Source organism: Hemitrygon akajei, chromosome 18 (genome assembly GCF_048418815.1).
Source record: "Hemitrygon akajei chromosome 18, sHemAka1.3, whole genome shotgun sequence".
In the NCBI taxonomy this organism is placed as follows: Eukaryota; Metazoa; Chordata; class Chondrichthyes; order Myliobatiformes; family Dasyatidae; genus Hemitrygon; species Hemitrygon akajei.
The window spans coordinates 15,823,006-15,847,359 of NC_133141.1; the positions used below are offsets into that span (position 1 = coordinate 15,823,006).

General features: G+C 42.7%; 2 protein-coding genes across 3 annotated transcripts in view; one reads left to right on the forward strand and one right to left on the reverse strand.

Annotated features, from left to right (window-relative positions):
- The window catches only part of ccdc65 (coiled-coil domain containing 65), a 62,347-nt gene that overhangs the window by 28,305 nt on the left and 9,688 nt on the right, over window positions 1–24,354 (forward strand). For both annotated transcript variants that reach the window (XM_073070952.1, XM_073070951.1), the window contains exons 2-6: window positions 1,963–2,112; window positions 10,748–10,915; window positions 12,500–12,669; window positions 19,468–19,606; window positions 21,079–21,276. In XM_073070952.1, the coding sequence (XP_072927053.1) occupies window positions 1,984–2,112; window positions 10,748–10,915; window positions 12,500–12,669; window positions 19,468–19,606; window positions 21,079–21,276 (804 nt within the window). In that variant the 5' untranslated portion in view covers window positions 1,963–1,983. The remainder of the gene's footprint in view (window positions 1–1,962; window positions 2,113–10,747; window positions 10,916–12,499; window positions 12,670–19,467; window positions 19,607–21,078; window positions 21,277–24,354) is intronic.
- The window catches only part of fkbp11 (FKBP prolyl isomerase 11), a 91,669-nt gene that overhangs the window by 18,047 nt on the left and 49,268 nt on the right, over window positions 1–24,354 (reverse strand). The gene's annotated exons all lie outside the window — the stretch shown is intronic.

Consider the following 24,354-nt stretch of genomic DNA (forward strand, 5'->3'; position numbering starts at 1 on the left):
TAACACTTCTGATTTTCTCTAAATTTAAACAAGATATAGCTTGGGAAAACCATTGGAATGTAGTTGGAGGATTAATCTCTTTCCAGTTCAATAAAATGGATCTTCTGGCCATTAATGCAATCATCCGACGAGCCGATGGGGATATTCTCTTTTGGTCATATGTATTTTTCTCACTCTCCGTATGCTGCCTGTTCTGCTGAGTACTTTCAGCATTTTCTACTGTCTTTTGGACAAGTTGTTAGAAATTGATATTGACTGATCTGTGTTGCTCCTACTAAGTAAAATGTTTTACAAGAGCAGAAAAGCTGGGAAATTCTGTTATTTCTAGGGTGTGGTTGAGTTAGAATGTTAGCTGTAGGGGTTCTGGAATACTCAAAAAGCAGAAGTTTGAGGTTGGGCAAGTTTTAAGCCAAGAGTACATTTCCACAGCCACCAACTGCTTTGGAAACCACAGCTAAATTAATGCTACTTATGTAGTTTAGTTGTGACCAAAGTAACCAATGTTTTAGATTTTAATTATCAAGATTGCCCGTGTTATAAAATGGTGCTTGGAAGGGTTTTTGTTGTTGTTGCTTATTCTGACCATAAGATATAGGAGCAGAAGTAAGCCATTCGGCCAATCAAGTCTGCTCCGCCATTCAATCATAGGCTGATCCAATTCTTCCACTCATCCCCACTCCCCTGCCTTCACCCCATACCCTTTAATGCCCTGGCTAATCAAGAACCTATCTATCTCTGTCTTAAATACACCCAATGACTTGGCCTCCACAGCCACTCGTGGCAGCAAATTCCACAGATTTACCACGCTCTGGCTAAAGTAATTTCTCCGCATCTCAGTTCTAAAAGGACATCCTTCAATCCTGAAGTCGTGCCCTCTTGTCCTAGAATCCCCTACCATGGGAAATAACTTTGCCATATCTAATCTGTTCAGGCCTTTCAACATTTGGAATATTTCTATGAGATTCGCCTGAACCGCAGGGAGTACAGTCCAAGAGCTGCCAGACATTCTTCATACAGTAACCATTTCATTCCTGGAATCATTCTCGTGAATCTTCTCTGAACCCTCTCCAGTGTCAGTATATCCTTTTCTAAAATAAGGAGCCCAAAACTGCACACGATACTCCAAGTGTGGTCTCACGAGTGCCCTATAGAGCCTCAACATCACATCCCTGCTCTTATATTCTATACCTCTAAAAATGAATGCCAACATTGCATTTGTCTTCTTCACCAACCTGGAGATTAACCTTTAGGGTATCTTGCACAAGGACTCCCAAATCCCTTTGCATCTCTGCATTTTGAATTCTCTCCCCATCTAAATAATAGTCTGCCTGTTTATTTCTTCCACCAAAGTGCATGACCATACACTTTCCAACATTGTATATCATTTGCCATTTCTTTGCCCATTCCCCTAAACATTCAAAGTCTCTCTGCAGGCTCTCTGTGTCCTCAACACTACCCGCTCCTCCACCTATCTTTGTATCATTGGCAAATTTAGCCACAAATCCATTAATACCATAGTCCAAATGATTGACATGTTAAAAAGCAGTAGTCCCAACACCGACCCCTGTGGAACTCCACTGGTAATGGGCAGACAGCCAGAATAGGATCCCTTTGTTCCCACTCGGTTTTCAGCCGATCAACCAATGCTCCACCCATGCTAGTAACTTCCCTGTAATTCCATGGGCTCTTATCTTGCTAAGCAGCCTCATGTGTGGCACCTTGTCAAAGGCCTTCTGAAAATCCAAGTATACCACGTCTACTGCATCTCCTTTGTCTACCCTGCTTGTAACTTCCTCAAAGAATTGCAGTAGGTTTATCAGGCAGGATTTTCCTTTCAGGAAACCATTTATAATTAAGTTGAAATAAAGATCTAGTGCTCTTGATTGTAATAGATTGCATTTCTTTGGAGAGCTTTAAATAGATGATCTTTTATTTATGCTTTTGATATTTATGTTTCTTTAGGAATTTTGAAACTAACTCATCATGTCTAAGCAAAAAAAAAAATTAGACTTGATGACTGAGGAGGAACGTCTGCTATACCTGCAGCAGAAAATGCTGGATGAAGAAGAGGTGCAAAGGAGGAAAGAGGAGATGTTAAGTCAATTCTTGAAGGTACATCCTGGATACAAATTTTAAGTGTTTTTGTAAAGTGTGGCTGAGCAATTTTTGTGAGCCTTAATTTGTTAAGAAATGGGAGGTGAGACTGTTTACCTTGTGAATCTGGAATGTGTCACAGACTGTGTTCTTTTGTCAATTGGTTAGTTAATAAGACTGTTCTATAAATTTTTATTTGTTTACTGGAAACTAAGCGCCACAGGCAAAGCCAACATTTGTTACTCATCCCAAATCAGCCCTTGAGAAAGCACTGGTGAGTCAACTTCTTGAATCGCTGCAGTGCTTCTAGTGGAGATGCTACCACAGGTGTGCTGGAGGGTTTAGAGTCAGCGACGTGGATATATTTCCAAGTCAGGATGTTACATAATTTTGAGAACCTGTTGGTGATGGTGTTCCCCTGCACCTGCTGCTCTTGGTGGTAGAGGTGAAGGTTTAGGAAATGCCATTGGAGTAAACTGGTTGAGAAATTTGCATTTTGTAGATGGTACACACTGCAACCACTGTACACTGGTGGTGGAGAGAATGCATACTCGGGGCTGGATGGGCTATCGATCAAATGGGCTGCTTTGTCCTGGATAGCGTCAAGCTTCTTGAGCACATGAGAGCTGTATTAATTCAGTAACCATTCCATCATCAAGCTACAGGTAAAGATGATTGGAATCTGATACTCTTGATCTCCTTGGTAACTTTCAATTCCTGGGTCCAGACGGCCTCATTTTTACCATTGATTTTCAGTTGCTATACGCTTCTAACCTTCAAAAAGGAGCCCTTAAATTTGTTCACTTTTTTTCTGGACAAAAGAACCAACCAATCTCCCTCCACCACCACCCTCATCTGTCTGGCAAAACTGATTCTCACCCTGAAGAATTTTTTCTTCAGCTCCCACTTTTTCCAGACTCGAGGGGTAGCCATGGGCATCCTCCTCCTTCAAAGAACGGGGTTTCCCTCTCTCCACTATTAATGCTGCCCTCACCCACATCTCCTCCATTTCCTACACATCCATTTCCTACCACATCTTCACCCTGATAGAGTTCCTTTTGTCCTTACCTACCACCCCATAAACCTCTGTCCAACAATCATCCTCTGCAACTTCCGCCATCTCCAAAGGAATCCTACCAGTAAACATATCTTTACCTCCCCCTTTCTCTGCTTTCCACAGAGTTCGCTCCCTCTGTGAGCCCCTTGTCCATTTGTCCCACCCCAGTAATCTTCCTCACGGCACTTAACCCTGTAAGCGGCCAAAGTGCAACACCTGACCATTCACCTCCTCCCTCACCAACTTTCAGGACCCAAAACAGTCCTTCCAGGTATGGTAACACTTCACCTGTGAATCTGCTGAGGTCATCTACTGTGCCTGGTGCTCCCAGTGCAACCTCTACATTGGTGAGACCCGTCGTAAATTGAGGGACCACTTTGTCAAGCACCTCTGCTCCATCTGCCAAAAGCAGAACTTTCTGGTGGTCAAATGTTTTAATTCTGGTTCCCATTCCTGTTCCGACATGTCAGTATATGGCCTCCCCTTGTGCCAAGATGAGCCCATTCTTAGGGTGGAGGAGCAACAGCTTATATTCCATCTGGGTAGCCTCCAACCTGATGGCATGATTATCGATTTCTCCTTCCGGTAAAAAAAAATTCTGTCCCCCTCCTTCTTCTATTCCCCATTCTGGTCTCTTATCTTTTCTCACCTGCGCATCACCTCCCCTGGTTGTCTCTTCTTTCGTTTTCTCCTATGATCCGCTCTTCTCTCCTATCAGATTCCTTCATCTCCACTCCTTTATCTTCCCTACCCACTTGGCTTCACCTGTCAGCTTCTAGTTAGCCTTCTTCCCCTCCCCTCATTTTTTTATTCTGGCACCCTCCCACTTTTTTTCCTGCCCTGAAGAAGGGCCTCGGCCCGAAATGTTTGCTGTTTATTTCCATAGATGCTGCCTGGCCTGCTGAGTTCCTCCAGCATTTTGTGTGTGTTGCTCTGAAATCTCTCTTATTGGAGAATGGTCATTGTCTAGTAATGTTGTGGTACAGCTGTTATTTGCCACATATAAGCCCATGTCTGAATGTTACCGAGGTCTTGCTGCAAACAGGCATGGCCTGCTTCATTTGCTGAGGAGTTGTGAATGGAATTGAACACTGTGCAATAATCAGTGAACATCCCACTTTTAACCTTATGATGGGGAAAAAGGCATTGGGGAAAAAAAAGTGGAAGATAGTTAGGCCTAGGATTCTTCCCTGAGGAACTCCTGCAGTAATGTCCTGGGATGATGAACCATTTTTCTTTATGAAAGGTACGACTCCAACCACTGGAATATTTCCCCTTTACGTCCGTTGACCTCAGTTGTGCCAGGGCTCCTTGATGCCACACTGAGTCAAATGTTTCCTTGATGTCAAGGGCAATCTCTCTCACTTCTAGAATTTAGCTCATTGACTTTGTTTCGACCAAGGGTGTGATGAGGTCTGGAGTGGAGTGGTCATAGTGAAACTCTGGGCATCGGTGAGCATCATGTTATTGATGAGTAATTTCACTTGTCCAGCTGAACACCTCCATAGTTACTTTCACACCTGCAACTGAACTCCACTACTAGTATAACCATACTAGAAATTTCACACCCACAACTGAACTCCCCCATTATTAAAATCACATTGGTAATTTCACAGTCTCAACTGAACTCCACCATGTACTGGAGATTGTCAAGGCACATATACTCTATATGTGTAACTAAAATACAGTAACCCTTGGTGTAGGTTTTGGAGGCTTTTCATGCCTCAAAGACCTGGGGAGCTATGTTGGCTGGAGTCAGTGCCTTGTGTTTTGACTCTTGGTAGGATCACCTATGCCAAACAGGTCAAAGGGTAGAAGCCAGACTAAGTCCACTCGTCCTCCAGGTTGGGGGGTTCAACTCAGGGCTAATAACTGCTCGAAAAAATTGTTAGAGAAACAGCAATGAAGAATCTTATATTGGTGTGTGATGGTATCCCTAAGTCTCCATCCGGGATTTGCATGACTGACAGTAGTGAAAACCAAGAGGAAGCTACAGACATGATGAAGACCACCACGATCAAGACCAAAATTGTTTTTTTGGAATGTACAAACCATGTGCAAAGCTGGCAAACTAACACAAATAATTAAAAATAAATTGTCACACCCTACATATACTGGGTGTCAGTGAAAGCAGGTGGACAGGGTCTGGCAGACTAAAAGCTACAACTAGTGAAACAGTTTTATACTCAGGAAGGGAAGGTGATCATCAACATGATGGTGTAGTGGTCATTTTGAAGAAAGGCATTGAGGAGTGCTTGCTGGAATGGAAACTAATCAACTGCAGGCTGATGAGAGTCAGGCTGAAAGGGAAGCAGTGAACAGGAGTGTGATCCAATGCTGTGCTCCAACTAATGGTTGACATTGAAGAAAATGAGGTTTTCTACAAACAGCTGCAATCGGGTCACACTTCAATAGGGTCATGGGCACGCATGAATGTGGAACGATGAGTAACAATGGTGAAAGTGGTGGAATTCTGTGCCGTGGACAATCTGGTCATAGGAGGAACCCTCTTCCCACACTATAAAATCCACAAACTGGCATGGTGCTCACCCAGTGGATGTGACAAGAACTAGACTGACCATTTAATGATCAATAGTACGTGGAGACGATCCTTGCAGGATGTAAAGGTGAAGAGAGGAGCCGATACAGGAAGTGATCACCACCTTGTTGTAGGAGTGATGAAACTCAAGCTGAGAAGCACTGGGATCAGAACACGTGTACAAAGACATTTTGATGTTGAAAAGCTCAAGGACACCAGTGTGAGATCTGATCCTAGGCCTTGCAAAACCTTGACGGGGATATGTCAGCAGAAAAGATCGACACAATGTGGAAATGGATTGCCTCAATCTTCAAGGAGAGCAGTGAGGCTTGTCTAGGATACAGAGCGAGAAAGAAGAACAAAGAACAGATACAGCAGAGAACATGGACAGCCTTAGAAGAAATACAGAAAATTAAAAAGAAAGTGTTAGATGCAAAGTCAACACGAATTAAGGAGAAACTTCAACTAGCATATACTGAAGCTAACAAGAAGGTGAAGAGGCTTGCAAGAAAGGATAAGAAAGTCTACATGGCAGACCTTGCAGAGGAGGCTGAAGTAGCAGCCAATTGGGATGATCAAGGAAATATATGCAAGATTTCAAAATTGGTATGCAGAAAGTTGCAGGGCAGAACCAGTGGTCCTGTGAGAGATAAGAACAGTCTGCTTTTGATAACTGAGAAAGAGTAAGAAGTACAATGGACAGAGTATTTCAGAGAATTACTGAATAGACCACCAGCAGATGAAGAGCCTGACATACAAGAGGCAACAGAGGACCTTGATGTCAACACAGATCCACCAAAGAAAGAAGAGATTGTTGCTGTGATTAAATCACTAATGAACAGCAAAGCTCCAGGACATGACAATTTGAACGCCAAACTATTCAAAGCTGAACTAAAAGTTGTAGCAGCCATCCTGCAACCACTGTTTACTATAATCTGGGAACAGGGACAAATACCCAAGGACTGGACAAATGGAGTCATTGTTAGGATTCCCAAGAAAGGAGCACTAAGTAATTGCAACAACTGGCGTGGCATCATACTTTTGTGAGTTGCCAGCCAGATTCTCGCCAATGTCATTGTCCAACAGATTACAGATGCTGTTGATATGTGCTTGAAGAAAGAGCAAACTGGCTTCAGGAGAAACAGAGGCTGTTTCAACCAGGTCTTTGTGCTGCATAACATCATAGAACAAATGTACAGAGTGGCAGAAACAACTGTATGTGAATTTCATGGACTTTGAAAAGGCTTTTGATAGCATCCACAGGGAGAGCCTCTGGCCAATTCTCAGATCATGGGGATCCCCGCCAAAATTGTCCAGAGTTTCTGTGTAAGCTTCGCATGCACAGTTGGGGACTACAATTTGAACTTTGAAGTCAAGACAAGAGTCAGGCAAGGATGTGTGATGTTGGTGATCTTATTTAACCTGGTGATTGACTGGGTTATGAGGCAAACAATAAAAGATAAGCAGAGAGGCACTAGGTGAACTCTATTCTCTACTTTAGGAGATCTTGACTTTGTGGATGAACTCACATTACTATCACGTACATACCAGCACGCAAGAGAAAGCTAAGTGTCTATGTATCTTTGGAGGACAGGCTGGACTCAGAGTCAGAGAGAGAAAGACTCTGACCATGACCCTCAATGTAGAGTCTCCTCCTCCCGTCAAGGCACGTGATGTCAACTTACCCAGCCCTGGCAGACTCACCTAACTGGGCAGCATCATTCAGCAGGACGCTGGGACCAAGGACAGCATCCAGTGCAGACCCAGCAAAGCCAGAAACTTCTTCAGATTAATGAGCAACATATGGGGATCAACCAAGTACAGTGTTCACAGCAAGGTGAAGCTGTACCAGAGCTGTGTTCTGTCCACACTCTTGTACGGGTCAGAATGCTGGTGCATGACAGGGTTGCCAAGCTGTTGTCTTTCCACACCATGAGCCTCCGGAAGATCCTCCAGTGTCATCAAGAGGGCATGGCCTCAATCATCATGAGGAAACATTGTTTATAGACTGGGCACTTGATGAGAAGAGAGGTCAACTTCATCATCAAGACAGAACTTCATTGAATCCTTGAAGGGTGGAGGAAATGCAGGAGACCAAAGGAAACTTGGCATTGTAATGTAGAGGCAGAAATGAGGACTCCTGAACTACACCTGGGGCACAATAGAGAAGATGGTCAATGACAGAGATGGAGGACCTTCATTGCTGTCCTAAAATCCAGCAGTGTAACAGGCAGTAACTAAAATACAGTAGTAACAGGCAGTAACAAATATTCTCTGTTTAATTTGTGGGCATGCCATTAATTACCTTCAGATATTGAGCACTAGATAGATAGATAGATAGATACTTTATTCATCCCCATGGGGAAATTCAACTTTTTTCTATGGGGAAATGATCCATTGAATGTTGAGGATGAGGACATTGGGAAGCCTTTGTTTTGATTCTAGCAGTGAAGAGAATGATTGATATTAAAAATACAGAAAATTACATGCATACTCTGAAAATTACATGTTCAGGGCCTTGTTAACCACAACATGAATGAAAGATGTATTTGTAATCCAGGTAAAGGAGGTAGCATTGTCAGAACAAATCAAATGGAGACTAAGAAACTAGAGAATGGAATAGAATCTTCAAAGGAATTGAATTTGGAGGCAGAATTATCAACATAACTTTAGGAGTCAGTGGCTTAGAGTGGATTTGGGTCACTGGCCTACTCTGAGAGATGGAGGTGGAGGCAACGAGATCATTGAGAATTGGAGATGGACCAGGTGAAGATGAAGGGATAGTCAAAGTATATATAATCCAGATCCTTTTGATTTTTTTTTACAAAATTGGTTGCTGTTCATATTTGGGTATTATTATTTTCTAAAATGTTTACAAATGTAGTTTAATTGCTATCCTGTGATCCAATAGTGTGTCACAGTATTTTTGAAAACCATATCTTCCTGTACATATTATATGAGAGAAAGAGAGTTTTTTGTTGAAGTTTGTAAAGCTGTCTTTACTGATATTGTGGTCACTTACACCTTTATAATCTGTCATCTGTTTGTGGCCTGCTTCTGGGTAAAAAAACTTGTTTTGCAGGCTTGACCACACAATGCTCTCTATCTCTGAATCCCATGCAGTAATGGAAATGTCAAGCCACAGGAAACAATATGATAATGAGCAAAGACAGCAATTTAGATTGCAAACTTGTTTTGCAGCTAAACACTTGGCAAGCTGTCAAAAGTTCTGCATAAAACAGTGGCTATCGCGAGAATTAAGTGTGACTTAAGAGATCTGGGACTGAGTCTCTGTCATTTCGATTACCATGTACATACAATGATATATTCCGTGTGCTTTCTGTATATAGGGAGGAAGGTAGCAGACTTATTTTTTGTTTTAAATTATCAACTTGCAGGTAAGGAGTGGGGAGTGTGATGTGGCGCATCTTCTCCCAACCTCATTTCTTTTGCATGTGACTTGCCTGTCAGGAGCAACAAATACTTCAAGTGACAAATAGCAAGCAGTGAGTTTAAGGAATGGTCCCTTTGGATAATCAAAGCCAACTTATTGCCTGGGACTTTTAGTCAACGGCACTTCCCACCAGACCTCAAACGAAGTTCCAACAGATATAATGACGGTACAAATTTCTCTTCTTCAGGCACAGTTTAAAAGGGACTATTGTGTCCTGAAGTTATGTTGAAATCAAGATGACAGAACAGCCGATCAAATCGAAGGTTTTTCACTGTTTAATTCAGAAGGCAAAATCAACATTAAAAGAAATTAACTTCTGAAATATGGTTTACTAAATAAAAACTGGTTGACACTCATGAAATATCAACTTCTACTTTAATCATAAATAAATATAATTTTAAAAGTTCTTAATATTTCAGAAAAAATCTGTGAGAGATTAGTAAATCAAATCTGTAAAGATTGTATGTAAGGTTAGATGTAAGGTTATCAAGACAAAGGAGATGATAGTGGATTTCAGGAGACATCCCCCCGCTATGTCTCCCCTCACAGTCCTCAGCAGCCCTGTGTCCACCGTGGAGAACTTCAGGTTCCTGGGAACCACCATCTCTCAGGATCTGAAGTGGGAGCAGAACATCAGCTCCATCCTGAAGAAGGCCCAGCAGCGGATGTATTTCCTGCGGCTCTTGAGGAAATACGGTCTGCCTCAGGAATTGCTGCTGCAGTTCTACACTGCAGTCATTGAGTCTGTCCTGTGCACCTCCATCATTGTGTGGTTTGGAGCCGCCACCAAGCAGGATAGAACCAGACTACAGCGCACAGTGAGGACTGCCGAGCGCATCATTGGAGCCTCCCTGCCCTCTATTGTGGACCTGTACTCTTCCAGGTTGAAGAAGAGGGCGGGGAACATCTTAAAGGACTCCTCCCATCCTGCGCACGGACTGTTTGATCTGCTTCCGTCTGGTAGGCGCTTCAGATCCCTCCAGACTAAGACTAATAGGCACTGGAGAAGTTTTTTCCCTACTGCGGTCACTTTGCTGAACAGTTAACTGCCGGTTAACTGTCGGCTAACTATTACTTGGATTGCACTACCTGTATGTATAATCTATATTTTCATTTATATTTATCATTATTATTGTTATGAGCAGAGAGACAACATCTGCCGGAAGTAAATTCCTTGTATGTGCACAGGTACTTGGCAATTAAAGTCTGATTCTGATTCTGATTAATTTACTAAGCATTTATAAGTCATGGGCCTCTGGCAACAAGGAGTTAAGATTTTCATGATGTTCTACATTGGGACTAGTTTGTAAATACCTGTAATTTATGACATTTCAAGAAATTCCATTGATTACAATGGAGAAGGTTACAAACTGCTTGTGAGGGAAGCCTAATCACTGACAGCATCTTTAAGATTCGCTTTTGAACAGCACAGACACAGAAATTCTTGAATTGCTGCCAGTTTCACAGAGAAGTGATGGAAACATTGATAGTTTTACCAGTGGATGATGCAGGCTACTAGCTGCCAGATTTACAGCAACCTGTTATTTACATACTGTTATATTCTGGTGCAACTTACCGTGTTCTTTCTATTTGTATCATGCAGGACAAACTGTCCAAAGAACAACACAACACCCGTATCAACGTCTTAAAGCTAACTGAGAAATGGCGCACTGTGATGCGAGAAGCTAAAGCTGCAGATTTACGCAAGGACATTGAGATCTTGACTCAAACCTTTGGAAGAATTATAGATCGGAAAGATGGCATCATCAGGGTGAGAGCTGAAATTACCATTGTCCCTAACTAAACCTATTGTGAGTTTCAACTCTGTTTTTGAATAAGGAGAGAAAGTAGAACAAGCACAACACAGAATCATAGAACTGTAGAGCTCTGCAATGGGCCCTTTCGGCTCACCTCATCCATGCTGACTATGATGCCTATCTGTACTAATCCCATGTGCCTGCATTCCTCTACACTTTCCTGTCAAGGTGGCTGTCCAGATACCTTTTTAACGTTGTAATTGTATCTGCCTCCACCACCGCCTTTGGCAGCTCATTCCAGATAATCATTACCCTCTGTGTGAAAACGTTACCCCGCAGAGTCCTTTAAATTTCTCTCCACTCACTATAAGCCTGTGCCCTCTCATTCTAGACGCCACTGCCCTGGATAAATGACTCTTATCTGTCATATCCATGCCGTTCATTAACTTTATAAACCTTTATAAAGTCACCCTTCAGCCTCCTCAGTTCCAGTGAGAATCTCTCCTTATAACTACAACCCTCTATTCCAGGCAACATCTTAGTGAATCTCTTCTGCACTCTATATTGCTACCACATCCTTCCTGGAGTGTTGGAACCAGAACTGTGCACGATACTCCAAATGTTGTCTAACCAATCTCCCAACTCTACTAATCATAATCTTGACTATGAAGGCAAGTGTGCTGAAAGTATTTTTCACTCTGCTATCCAGCTGTATCTTTGCTTTCAATGTGCTAAGAATTTGCATCGCCAAGTCCCTCTGTACATCAACACTCCTAAGGTTCCTGGCATTTCAGAATGCGTCTACCCAAAGTGCATTACCTCACTTGTCCGGATTAAATTCCATCTGCTAACGATCCACCTAACTTTACAGTTAATCTCTGTCCTGCTGTATTCTTAGACTATGTTCTTTGCTCATAACGACGTCACTAACTTTTGTGTCATTTGCAAATTTACTAATTATTTTGCATACTTTCCTCCCTCATTAATTAGACTGCTGGCTGGTAAGTGCATAAACAAACACAAATCTTTGCACTTCCTATTGGATGCAGTGAGTCTCAGGTTCGTTTTTGATCAACAGTTAGAGTTCAAAAGCAGAGGGGATTATTAAATGAAGGCACGTAGTCAGGAAAGATCAGTTAGTAGTAAGAGACATAGACAGACGGTGAAAGTAGGCAGAAAGTCAGAGTTTTTTTTTGAGGAAGTAGCCTTTTGGCTAAAATTTCAGTCTGATGATTACTACGAAATCCTCCCTATAATAACATAAGTGAAATAGCTAGTATTGTAATTATTTTTCTTTTACAGAACATAGAACTATAACACACCCACCCCAGGAGATTTAACAATTCACTTCATACTTTTTTTTGCGGAACTTCCGTATATACTTTGCATAGATGCTACAACTGAAACTCTGAATCAGAAATCCTCGACCTGTATTTCACCTTCCTGTAAGTCCCATATTGCAGTAAAATGTTTCAGGCAGTATGGGGCAGTAGAACACCAGACTACCAAACCAGAGAGCATGGTGTTGAATGAGCAAGTTTAACGTACTAAAGCCATCAGTAGATCCACTAATATATTTTAAATTACTCTTTATCAAGGCTTTAACAAAGGATTTGGAAGAGGCAGAACAGCAATATATAACAGCCATGCGTAACCATGTTCAGAATGTAGATAAGTTGATGGATTTGCAGCGGAGTAGACTGGTCGTACTAGAGGACGAATTTGAGGCAGAGTTGGAGTTACTAAAAGAAGAACTTGATGTTGAGAGGTCAGTCTCCAATTTGAGCATTTATTGAAAGTAAGCTTAGGATGCAAACAAAATTGTGTTATATTCTTTCACGAGATGTAGACTTCACTGTCAAATACAACATTTAATGAACTAGTAGGCAGCTGTTGATCCCAGGGGATCATGGGTTTGCACCTCTGGTGGACTATGGTGCAAGCCTGGGTGGGAAGATTTGAAAAACCAGCTGTTGCCCATGCAGCAGGTTTCCCCCTCTACATCACTGATGTTGTCCAAGGGAAGGGCAAGTGCCGATACAGCTTGGCACCAGTGTTGTCGCAGAGGTTGCCAGAGTGAAGTTGTAAACAACATCAAACTTGCTTAGGGAGCCCGGCTCTCGATTTGTTCCTCGGGGTTTACCCCTGAAGCCTTTACCATGGGTGGGTGTGGCTGCAAGGCAGCAGAGGTTTAAAACCAAGGCTGTTGTGCCCCACCTGCCCGTAGCAACTGGTTTTGAGGCGCCAGTGGTCCACCTTTGCCCTTTCTCTTGTCAGGAGAAACAGTTTTGCTGGGCCTAGTAGTTAAGCCACATGAGAAGGCCAAGAGTTGGACTTGGTTGTCAGAGGGTGTTAGAGCCGCACGCCATTTGGAGCATTTTATAGGTAGTGGGAGCTTATCTCCACTACCACTCCAGCCTTGACAATATTAGGATCTAGTTGGCTTAATAGGCCATTTCATAGTACAGTTAAGAGTCAGTATCACAGAGGATCTACCCTGGTTGAAGGCACTGATGCAATTATGAAGAAGGCATGATAGTGGCTCTACTTCATTAAAAGTTTGAGGAGATTTGGCATGTCATCAAAAACACTTGGAAATTTCTCCAGGTGTATGACTGGTTGCATCACTGCCTGTTATGGAAAAAGCTGTGGAGGGTTTCTGATTTAGCCTGCTTTATCACGGGCACAACCCTCCACACCACCAAGTACAATGAGGCAGTACCTCAAGCAAGCGGCACCCATCATTAAAGACCCTCACCATCTGGGACATGCCCTCTTCTCGTTACTACCATCAGGGAGGAGGTTTAGGAACCTGAAGACCCACATTCAACAATTTAGGAAAGCTTCTTTGTCACTGCCATCAGTTTCTGAACAGTCCATGGACCCGTGAATACTACTATCCTTTGGCACTATTTATTTTACAACTTATAGTAATTTTTACGTTTTGCATTGTAGTTGCTGCAAAACAACAAATTTCACAACATACGTTCAATGATAATAAATCTGATTCTGATTCAAGCATATTAATGAGTCTGGAATCACATAAAGAACATAAAACAGTGCAGTTCAGGAACAGTCCCTTCAGCCTGTGATATTTGTGCCAAACATGTTGTCAAATTAAACAAATCCCCTCTACCTTACACGTGATCCATATCCTTCCACTTTCATTGGTGCCTAAGCCTAAACACCATGATTGAATCTGCTTCCACTACCACCCCTAGCAGTATGTTCTTGGCGCTATCACTCTGTTTAAAAACAAAAGCTTGCTTTGCACATCTCCTTTAAATGTACACACTTTTGCCTAAAATGGATTTAGTGTTTGACATTTCTAACTTTGAAAAAAATTCTCTGCCTGTCTACCCTATCTCTGCCTCGCATAATTTTATAAACTTCCATCAGGTCTCCTCTCAGCCTCTGACACTCCAGAGAAAGCAATCTGAATTTGTCCAACCTGTCCTTGCATATGCCCTCTAATTCAGGCAGCACCCTCTCCAAAACCTCAGCATCCTTCCTTAATGGTTCAACCAAAATAGTAAACACTCCAAGTGAGGCCTCATCAAAGCTGCAAAAGGTGAGACCCTAAAAGCTACTAATGAACATGTTTTATGACAGTGAAGTACTTTCCTATTACTGATGCTCGGATTTTTATCTTTGGTGAATTTAATTTACTAGATTTAAATTATTTAATTGCATGGTGGGAACGCAAGCCTTGTCTCCAGATCAATAGCTGTGGATACTAGTCTAGTAAATTAACCACTGTGCTATCATTTCCCTAATTATATTAATATACAAGTCCATAATATATAGGAGCAGAATTAGGCCATTTGACCCATCAGGCCTGCTCCGCCATTTCATCATGGCTGATCCATTTTCCCTCTCAGCCCCAGTCTCCTGACTTCTTCCCGTATTCCTTCATGCCCTGACCAATCAAGAACCTATCAACCACCCAATGACCTGGACTCTACAGCCGCCTGTGGCAACGAATTCCACTGTCTGGCTAAAGAAATTCCGTTCTAAATGGACGTCCCTCTATTCTGAGGCTGTGACCTCTGGTCCTAGACTCCCCCACAATTGGAAGCATCCTCTCCACATTCACTCTATCTAGGCCATTCAATATTTGATAGGTTTCAATGACATTCAGAATCAGAATCAGGTTTATTATCACCGGCATGTGACATGAAATTTGTTAACTTAGCAGCAGCAGTTCAATGCAATACATAATCTAGCAAAGAGAAAAAAATAATTAGAAAGTAATAACTGATAAATAAGTAAATCAATTACAGTATGTGAATATTGAATAGATTATTTAAAAACGTGCTAAAAACAGAAATACTGTATATTTTTAAAAAGTGAGGCGGTGTCCAAGGGTTCAATGTCCATTTAGGAATCAGATGGCAGAGGGGAAGAAGCTGTTTCTGAATCGCTGAGTGTGTGCCTTCAGGCTTCTGTACCTCCTACCTGATGGTAACAGTGAGAAAAGGGCATGCCCTGGGTGCTGGAGGTCCTTAATAATGGATACTGTCTTTCTGAAACACCACTCCTTGAAGATGTCCTGGGTACTTTGTAGGCTGGTACCCAAGGGAGCTGACTAGATTTACAACCTTCTGCAGCTTCTTTCGGTCCTGTGCAGTAGCCACCCCATACCAGACAGTGATGCAGCCTGTCAGAATGCTCTTCATGTTACATCTAAAGAAGTTTTTGAGTGTATTTGTTGACATGCCAAATCTTTTCAAGCTCCTAATAAAGTATAGTCACTGTCTTGCCTTCTTTATGACTACATCGATTATGTGGGAGCAGGTTAGATCCTCAGAGATCTTGACACCCAGGAACTTGAAGCTGCTCACTCTCTCCACTTCTGATCCCTCTATGAGGATTGGTGTGTGTTCCTTCATCTTACCCTTTCTGAAGTCCACAATCAGCTCTTTCGTCTTACTGACGTTGAGTGCCAAGTTGTTGCTGCGGCACCACTTCATTAGTTGTCATATCTCACTCCTGTACGCCCTCTCGTCACCACCTGAGATTCTACCAGCAATGGTTGTATCGTCAGCAAATTTATAGATGGTATTTGAGCTATGCCTAGCCACACAGTCATGTGTATATAGAGAGGGTAGAGCAGTGGGCTAAGCACACACCCCTGAGGTGCGCCAGTGTTGATCATCAGCGAGGAGGATATGTTATCACCAATCCACACAGACTGTGGTTTTCCGGTTAGGAAGTCGAGGATCCAATTGCAGAGGAAGGTACAGAGGCCCAGGTTCTGTAACTTCTCAATCAGGATTGCGGGAATGATCCTCCCCCCTCATTCTTCTAAATTCCAGCGAGTTAAGACCCAGAACCATCAATTGCTCCTCACATGATAGCCCTTTCATTCCTGTAATCATTCTCGTGAACCTCCTTTGAACCCTGTCCAATGTCAGCACAGCCTTTCTTAAATAAGGAGCCCAAAACTGCTCACGATACTCCAAATGAGGCCTCACCAGTGCCTTATAAAGCCTCAGCATCACACCCTTGCCTTTATATTCTAGTCATCTCAAAATGATTGCGAACATTGCATTTGCCTTCCTCACCACAGACTCAACCTACAAATAAACCTTTAGGGAATCCTACATGTCCCTATGCACCTCTGATTTTTGAATTTTCTCCCCATTTATAAAACATAGAAAAGTACAGCCCATCTAGCCCATCCCAAAACCATAATCCTCCATCCATATACTTACCCAAACTTCACTTAAACATTGAAATTGAGCACCACTTCTGCTAGCAGCTTGTTCCAGTCTCATGACCCTCTGAGTGAAGAAGTTTCCCCTCATGTTCCCCTTAAACTTTTCACCTTTCACCCTTAACCCATGACCTCTAGTTGTAGTCCCACCCAACCTCAGTGGAAAAAGCCTGCTTGCATTTACCCTATCTATACCCCTCATAATTTTGTATATCTCTGTCAAAACTCATCTGAATCTTATACATCCTAAGGAATAAAGTCCTAATCTATTCAATCTTTCCTTATAAGTTGGGTCTTACAGCAATATCCTTGTAAATTTTCTCTCTATTCTTTCAACCTTATTTGCATCTTTCCTGTAGGCAAGTGACCAAAACTGGATACAATACTCCTAATTAGGCCTCACAATATTTTAAACATAGAAAATCTACAGCACAATACAGGCCCTTCAACCCACAAAGCTGTGCTGAACATGTCCTTACCTTAGAAATTACCTAGGGTTACCCATAGCCCTCTATTTTTCAAGGCTCCATGTACCTATCCAGGAGTCTCTTAAAAGACCCTATCGTATCCACCTGCACCACCGTCGCCGGCAGCCCATTCCACGCACTCACCACTCTCTGAGTAAAAAACTTACCCCTGACATCTCCTCTGTACCTACTCCCAAGCACCTTAAAACTGTGCCCTCGCGTGCCAGCCACTTCAGCCCTGGGAAAAACCCTCTGACTATCTACACGATCAATGCCTCTCATTAACTTATACACCTCTATCAGGTCACCTCTCATCCTCCGTCGCTCCAAGGAGAAAAGGCCGAGTTCACTCAACCTATTCTCACAAGGCATGCTCCCCAATCCAGGCAACATTCTTGTAAATCTCCTCTGCACCCTTTCTATGGTTTCCATATCCTTCCTGTAGTGAGACGACCAGAACTGAGCACAGTACTCCAAATGGAGTCTGACCAGGGTCCTATATGGCTGCAACATTACTTCTCGGCTCTTAAACTCAATTCCACAATTGATGAAGGCCAATGCACCATATGCTGCCTTAACCACAGAGTCAACCTGCGCAGCAGCTTTGAGCGTCCGATGGACTCGGACCCCAAGATCCCTCTGATCCTCCACACTGCCAAGAGTCTTACCATTAATGCTATATTCTGCCATCATATTTGACCTACCAAAATGAACCACCTCACACTTATCTGGGTTGAACTCCATCTGCCACTTCTCAGCCCAGTTTTGCACCCTATCAAGGTCCTGCTGTAACCTCTGACAGCCCTCCACACTAACCACAACACTCCCAAGGTTGGATAGCCATGCTGACTATCCTTAATCAGTCCCTGCCTATCCAAATACTCCTACAGTATATCCGGCCCCATAGAACACCTTCCAGTAACTTTCCCACTACTGATGTCAGGCTCACTGGCCTATAATTTCCTGGTTTATGTTTAGAGCCTTTCTTAAACAGCAGAATAACATTGACTATCCTCCAATCCTCTGGTAACTCCCCTACCGCCAAGGATGACTTAAATATCTCTGCTAGAGCCCTGGCACTTGCCTCCCATGGGGTCCAAGGGAGCCTTATCGGACCCTGGGGATCTATCTACCCTGATTTGCCTCAGGACGGCAAACACCTCCTCCTCCTTCATTGGATCTATGAAGTTGATGCCGCTTTGCCTCATCTATAGACTCTGTATCCATCTCCTGACTAAGTACAGATGCAAAGACATTATTTAAGATCTCCCCATCTTTTTTGGTTCCACACATGGATTAGCATTTGGATCTTCCTGAGGACCAATTTTGTCCTTTACAATCCTTTTGCTCTTAACACAGGTTGAAGACCTCCCACTTACCAACTACAAACGTACATGTTTGCCAGAAAACAGCCTGTCCCAACCCACACTTACCAGATCATTTCTGATATATAGTCTATGCTTTTATTCCTTCTGTCAAAGTGCAAGACGATATACTGCCTGACACTATTCCATCTGCCACCTCTTTGCCTATTCTCCTAATCTGCCCAAGTCCTTCTGCAGACTCTCTGCTTCCTCAACGCTACCTGCCCCTCTGCCTATCTTTGTATTGTCCATAAACTTGTCCACAAAGCTGTCAATCCTGTCATCCAAATCATTGACGTACAACATAAAAAGAAGTGATTTCAACATTGACCCCTGTGGAACACCAGCAGCTAATGAGAGAAGGCTCCCTTTCTTCCTACTCTTTGCCTCCTGCCAATCAGCCAATGCTCTACCCATGGGGATATCTTTCCTTTAATACTTGATCTTATGTAATGCTGTTATCTTGTTTAGCAGCCTCATGAACAGCACTTTGACAAAGGCCTTCTGAAAATCCTAGTACACATCATCCACCAATTCTCCTTTGCCTATCCTGCTTGTTATTTCTTCAAAGAATTCCAACAGATTTGTCAGACAAGATTTTCCCTTAAGGAAATCATGCTGACTCTGGGCTATTTTGTCATGTGCCTCCAGGTACCCTGAAACCACATTCTTAACAATCGACTCCAACATCTTCCCAACCACTGAGGCCAGACAAATTGGCCTGTAATTTCCTTCCTTCTGCCTTCCTCCCTTATTGAAGAGTGAAGTGATATTTGCAATTTTCCAGTCCTCCGGATATATCTTGTCATCAGGAAGTTCTCAAACTCTGAAATAGTAAATTTTTACAAAGTGTTTACAGTCTGTTTCAATTTAGAAAAAAAAAGATTTTTCAGTAGCGTAATGATCTTTTAATGATGCAAGAGAGCAAAGTGTAATTAAATGATTTATTTATATGTTACATTTAATAAAGTGGTTGTTATTATAGTAGTTGTTTAAGTCAGTTTCTTTCTGCACAGACAACAGATGATGGCACAGCATGAGCGGGAAAAGACCAATCTGGAGCATATCATACATGCAATAGACCAGGTCTTTACTAAGGTCTCAGATACTGCATGGCAAGACTTTACTAACACAAAGGAAGACCTCACGCACAAGGTAAGGAAACTTGAACATGGCTGAACAAGATGTGGATACCATGTGATCAAATATAGGAATTAAATTAGAAACAGTAGAATATCTCATGTTAACATTAAATCCTGGCCGATAAGTTTGCTAGTTTTCTGGGTTCAAACATTATTATAGAACTGCAAAGTAGCAAATACACTTTTGTGTTCAAACTAAAGCAGCATCCACTTCTGAAGGCACACCTTTATTGCACGTTTAACACCAAGAGTTAGTGTGCTGTTGGGTTATGGGGGGGGTAACAGACCCACAGAGTCGAGTCCAGCTAAATCCCCACACCCACCACCAACTCTGGACTTGCTTACTATCCAGCCAGGTTCTGGAACAGACTAATTTAGCCTTCCTTCAATCAGGGGCTTTGAACTGGATCTTTCCTCACAGATAGGGTTCAAAGAGTCATCAGGGAAACCTGGAAGTTTTTTGAGACATGGACGAAATGTTCCAGATTCAAGGAATTTGCCAATCCTCACTGAATAGTATTCACTGAGGTAGCAGATGCTCTGAGAGAGGAATGATTTTGTCTGTTTATCACGTGGCTATGATGCATCATTTTGTAAGTCTATTGATTACCAGTCTTATCCATTGGCAGTATTTGATCAACTGATTTCATAGTGGAGAGAAAATCAAGGGCAGACATAGTCAGATTGCACAGTATGCACTGCGATGGGCAAGGGTGCTACCCAATTGTTAAAGTTACCTAAAGATAAAGGAGGATTTAAAGATTAGCTTTATTTGTCACATGTACACTGAAACATGCAGTGAAATGCGTTAGTTGCGTCAAATCAAATCAGTGAGAGTTGTGCTGGGGGCACTGGTCCACTGGTCCATGTCAACCAAGATGCCCCATCCAAGCTAGTCCCATTTACCAGCATTTGGCCTGTAACCTTCTAAACCTTTTCTATCTATATTCCTGTCCTACTATCTTTTAAAAGTTGTTAATATACTGTATGTGCCTTAACCAGTTCCTCTGGCAGCTCATTCCACATTGATATCACACTTAGTGTTTGTTTGTTTGTTTATTCATTCATTCATCCATCCATTTTATTTATTTATTTATTTATTGATTGATTGATTGATTAAAAACGATTGCCCCTTAAGTCCTATTAAATCTCTTCCCTCCAATGTCCCCCAGTTCAGGCTTTTGCTGGACAAATAACTTTCCTCTTCAGTTTTTTATTTCATGAATAAAAACATTGAGCAACCTAAGACTCAAGATCATGAGGAAGATTGATTTCATCAGTGCTAATGTTGAAATTAAAGATGATTCCTGTATTTTAGTAGAGTTTATTAGAATTGCTATCATAGAAATTATGGCAGAATTATGGAAATTTAGCTTACTGAAAAGAGTCATTTCTATTATTTGTCATATTTATTTATTTCCAAATTACTTGGCCCAACAGCATGTTGGCACTCATTAAGAGAAATAATGTTTTTGCTGTGTTTAGGGCCTGGAGAAGAAGCATTCACTCCGTGTTCACCTGGAAAGTTTGGTGGAAGATCTGTGGGTGCAGTTCCAGCTTGGACTAAAGAACTACGTCGACGCAACTGAGGATAGAAAAATTGCATTTGAAACACTGAAGGCACGAGATGAGAAGAGTTCAAAAGAGATTGAAATACAAATGAAAAAGGCGCAGAAAATCCAAGTAGGTGTGATTTTAAAAAAACCCTGTGTAGTTCACCATAGTTGTTGTGGAGTATAAGAGTGAGTGAGCGAGTGTGAGTGTGAGCGTGTGTGTGTGTGTGTGTGTGTGTGTGTGTGTGTGTGTGTGTGTGTGTGTGTGTGTGTGTGTGTGTGTGTGTGTGTGTGTGTGTGTGTGTGTGTGTGTGTGTTGCACTGGATTTCCAGCATCTGCAGAATCTCTTGTGCTTATTCCTCTCCATAGACGCTGCCTGACCTGCTGAGTTCCTCCAGCATTTTGTGTGTGTGTGTGAGTGTGTGTGTTTGTGTGTGTGTGTGTGCGTGCGTGCGTGCGTGCGTTATCTATATATATATATATATTACACACACACACATGGACAGAAAGTGGACCTGTGTGCTTCTTTAACACTTGTTGTTTAGAATATTAATAATGCTCTTTATGTTGCAATTTTTCTTGTCCCTCTTAACTTTGTAAATACCTGCTCCTCTGAACTGTATTGTGCCATGTGAGCTCCAAGTGGCCATGTTCTCCAATAAACTTTCAGGTGGATTTTATGAATGACCAGTGATAGTGGGATGAGTGTGAGTGGTGTTTAATGTGTTTGGAAATCTCAGACAAATTTATTTTAGTGGATGGTAAATTGTGAGGCAAGCACTTGAAAATTCACGTTAAGTACTTTTGGTAACAGATTGGGAGAATGAATATATAAAATTGCTCCACTGGTTTCTTCACAGTTATCTACTTCAAAAATAGTGTACCAGCACCTTCCAATCAAGATGGTGCCAAGCGGCAATCTCCATTGAGGTTGTGGCTCAGACTTAGTTGTTATTTTTAGGCTTAGGTTTGTACAGATGGTTCTAGGAACAGAGAAGAGAGTTAGGTATTGGGTTAGGCTTTAGAGGTAAGGGATGTAGGGAAGTTAGAGGTCAGGTCAGAGTCTAGGCTTCCGCACTGTGTTCCGCATTAGAAGGCCAGCGACGTGGATGTTGGGCCCCCCCACCCCACCCTCCCAAGTTCAGCAGGCTTTCGTATGTTCCAGGGTTGGAGTTCCATGAACTCTCAGATATGTGAGTCAGCAAGACCCGAGTCTGATCCCAAGTGTTCAGGATCCCAGTCAGTGGAGAGTCTAGATTTTAAGTCCTCGAGTTTGGAGTCTTCATCCAGGGTCCTCATTCATCATCATCAATGAGCCCTGGGATTGATACTGAAGATCAAAGCCCAAAAGTCGATTGCAGTTGAAGCCCAGTGTGTGGTGATATGACGTGTAAGAATGTGATTGGAGTGAGTTCTGAGCATGTGCAGAAATGATAGAAAGATCTGGAAGCATGGCGCTGTAAGACACGTGTGGTTGTTGCTGTTAAATAAAAGTTATATTTCTTCCAGAATATGGTTCTTTTATTAGAAACCCATGGTACGTATTAATATAAAGAACACAACACAGTGGATGGAGCGATCTGCAAGTCCACTGGGGAAGTCAAAAGCCCCAATGTCGGTGAACATGTGAGACCACTGGAGGCTGGAGATGGCTTGTCCTGGGGTTGGAGTACTGTGAGGGAGAGGGAGAGAGAAGAGGGAGAGGGAGAGAAAGAGGGAGAGGGAGAGAAAAAGGAATGGGGCTTGATTTGCTGCTGTTATTGATGTTTGTGTGTTGTTCTGCCAAGCATTGTGGTCATGTTATGTTGGCACTGGAATGTGTGGCAACACTTGAGGGCTGCCCCCAGCATATCCTTAGGTTGTGTTGGTTGTTAACGCAAATGACACATTTCACTGTATGTTTTAATGTACATGTGATAGAACATAGAATAGTACAGCACATTACAGACCCTTTGGCCCACAATGTTGTGCCGACCCTTAAACCCTGCCTCCCATATAACCCTCCACCTTAAATTCCTCCATATATCTGTCTAGTAGTCTCTTAAACTTCACGAGTGTATCTGCCTCCACCACTGACTCAGGCAGTGCATTCCACGCACCAGCCACTCTCTGAGTGAAAAACCTTCCTCTAATATCCCCCTTGAACTTCCCTCCCCTTACCTTAAAGCCATGTCCTCTTGTATTGAGCAGTGGTGCCCTGGGGGAAGAGGTGCTGGCTGTCCACTCTGTCTATTCCTTTTAATATCTTGTATACCTCTCATCCTCCTCTCCAGAGAGTAAAGCCCTAGCTCCCTTAATCTCTGATCATAATCCATACTCTCTAAACCAGGCAGCATCCTGGTAAATCTCCTCTGTACCCTTTCCAATGCTTCCACATCCTTCCTATAGTGAGGCGACCAGAACTGGACACAGTACTCCAAGTGTGGCCTAACTAGAGTTTTATAGAGCTGCATCATTACCCCGTGACTCTTAAACTCTATCCCTCGACTTATGAAAGCTAACACTCCATAAGCTTTAACTACCCTATCTACCTTTGAGGCAACTTTCAGGGATCTGTGGAAATGTACCCCCAGATCCCTTTGCTTCTCCGCACTTCCAAGTATCCTGCCAATTACTTTGTACTCTGTCTTGGAGTTTGTCCTTCCAAAGTGTACCACCTCACACTTTTCCGGGTTGAACTCCATCTGCCACTTCTCAGCCCACTTCTGCATCCTATCAGTGTCTCTCTGCAATCTAAAACAATCCTCTACACTATCCACAACACCACCAACCTCTGTGTCATCTCCAAACTTGCCAACCCACCCTTCTACCCCCAGATCCAGGCTGTTAATAAAAATCACGAAAAGTAGGGGTCCCAGAACCGATCCTTGTGGGACACCACTAGTCACAACCCTCCAATTCGAATGTACTCTCTCCACCACGACCCTCTGCTTTCTGCAGGCAAGCCAATTCTGAATCCACCTGGCCAAACTTCCCTGGATCCCATGCCTTCTGACTTTCTGAATAAGCCTACCGTGTGATAGATAAATGAATCTGAATCTGACCACTGTGTACTCAACCTACCCCTCTCTTCCTACAATCTACAGTACAGTCGGCCCTCCTTATCCGCGGGGGGGGTTGATTGCGGGGGACACCCCCCCCCCCCCCGCGGATGCTCAAGTCCCTTATTTAACCTGTCTCAGTGCAGTGGAGTTTAGGACCCGGCAG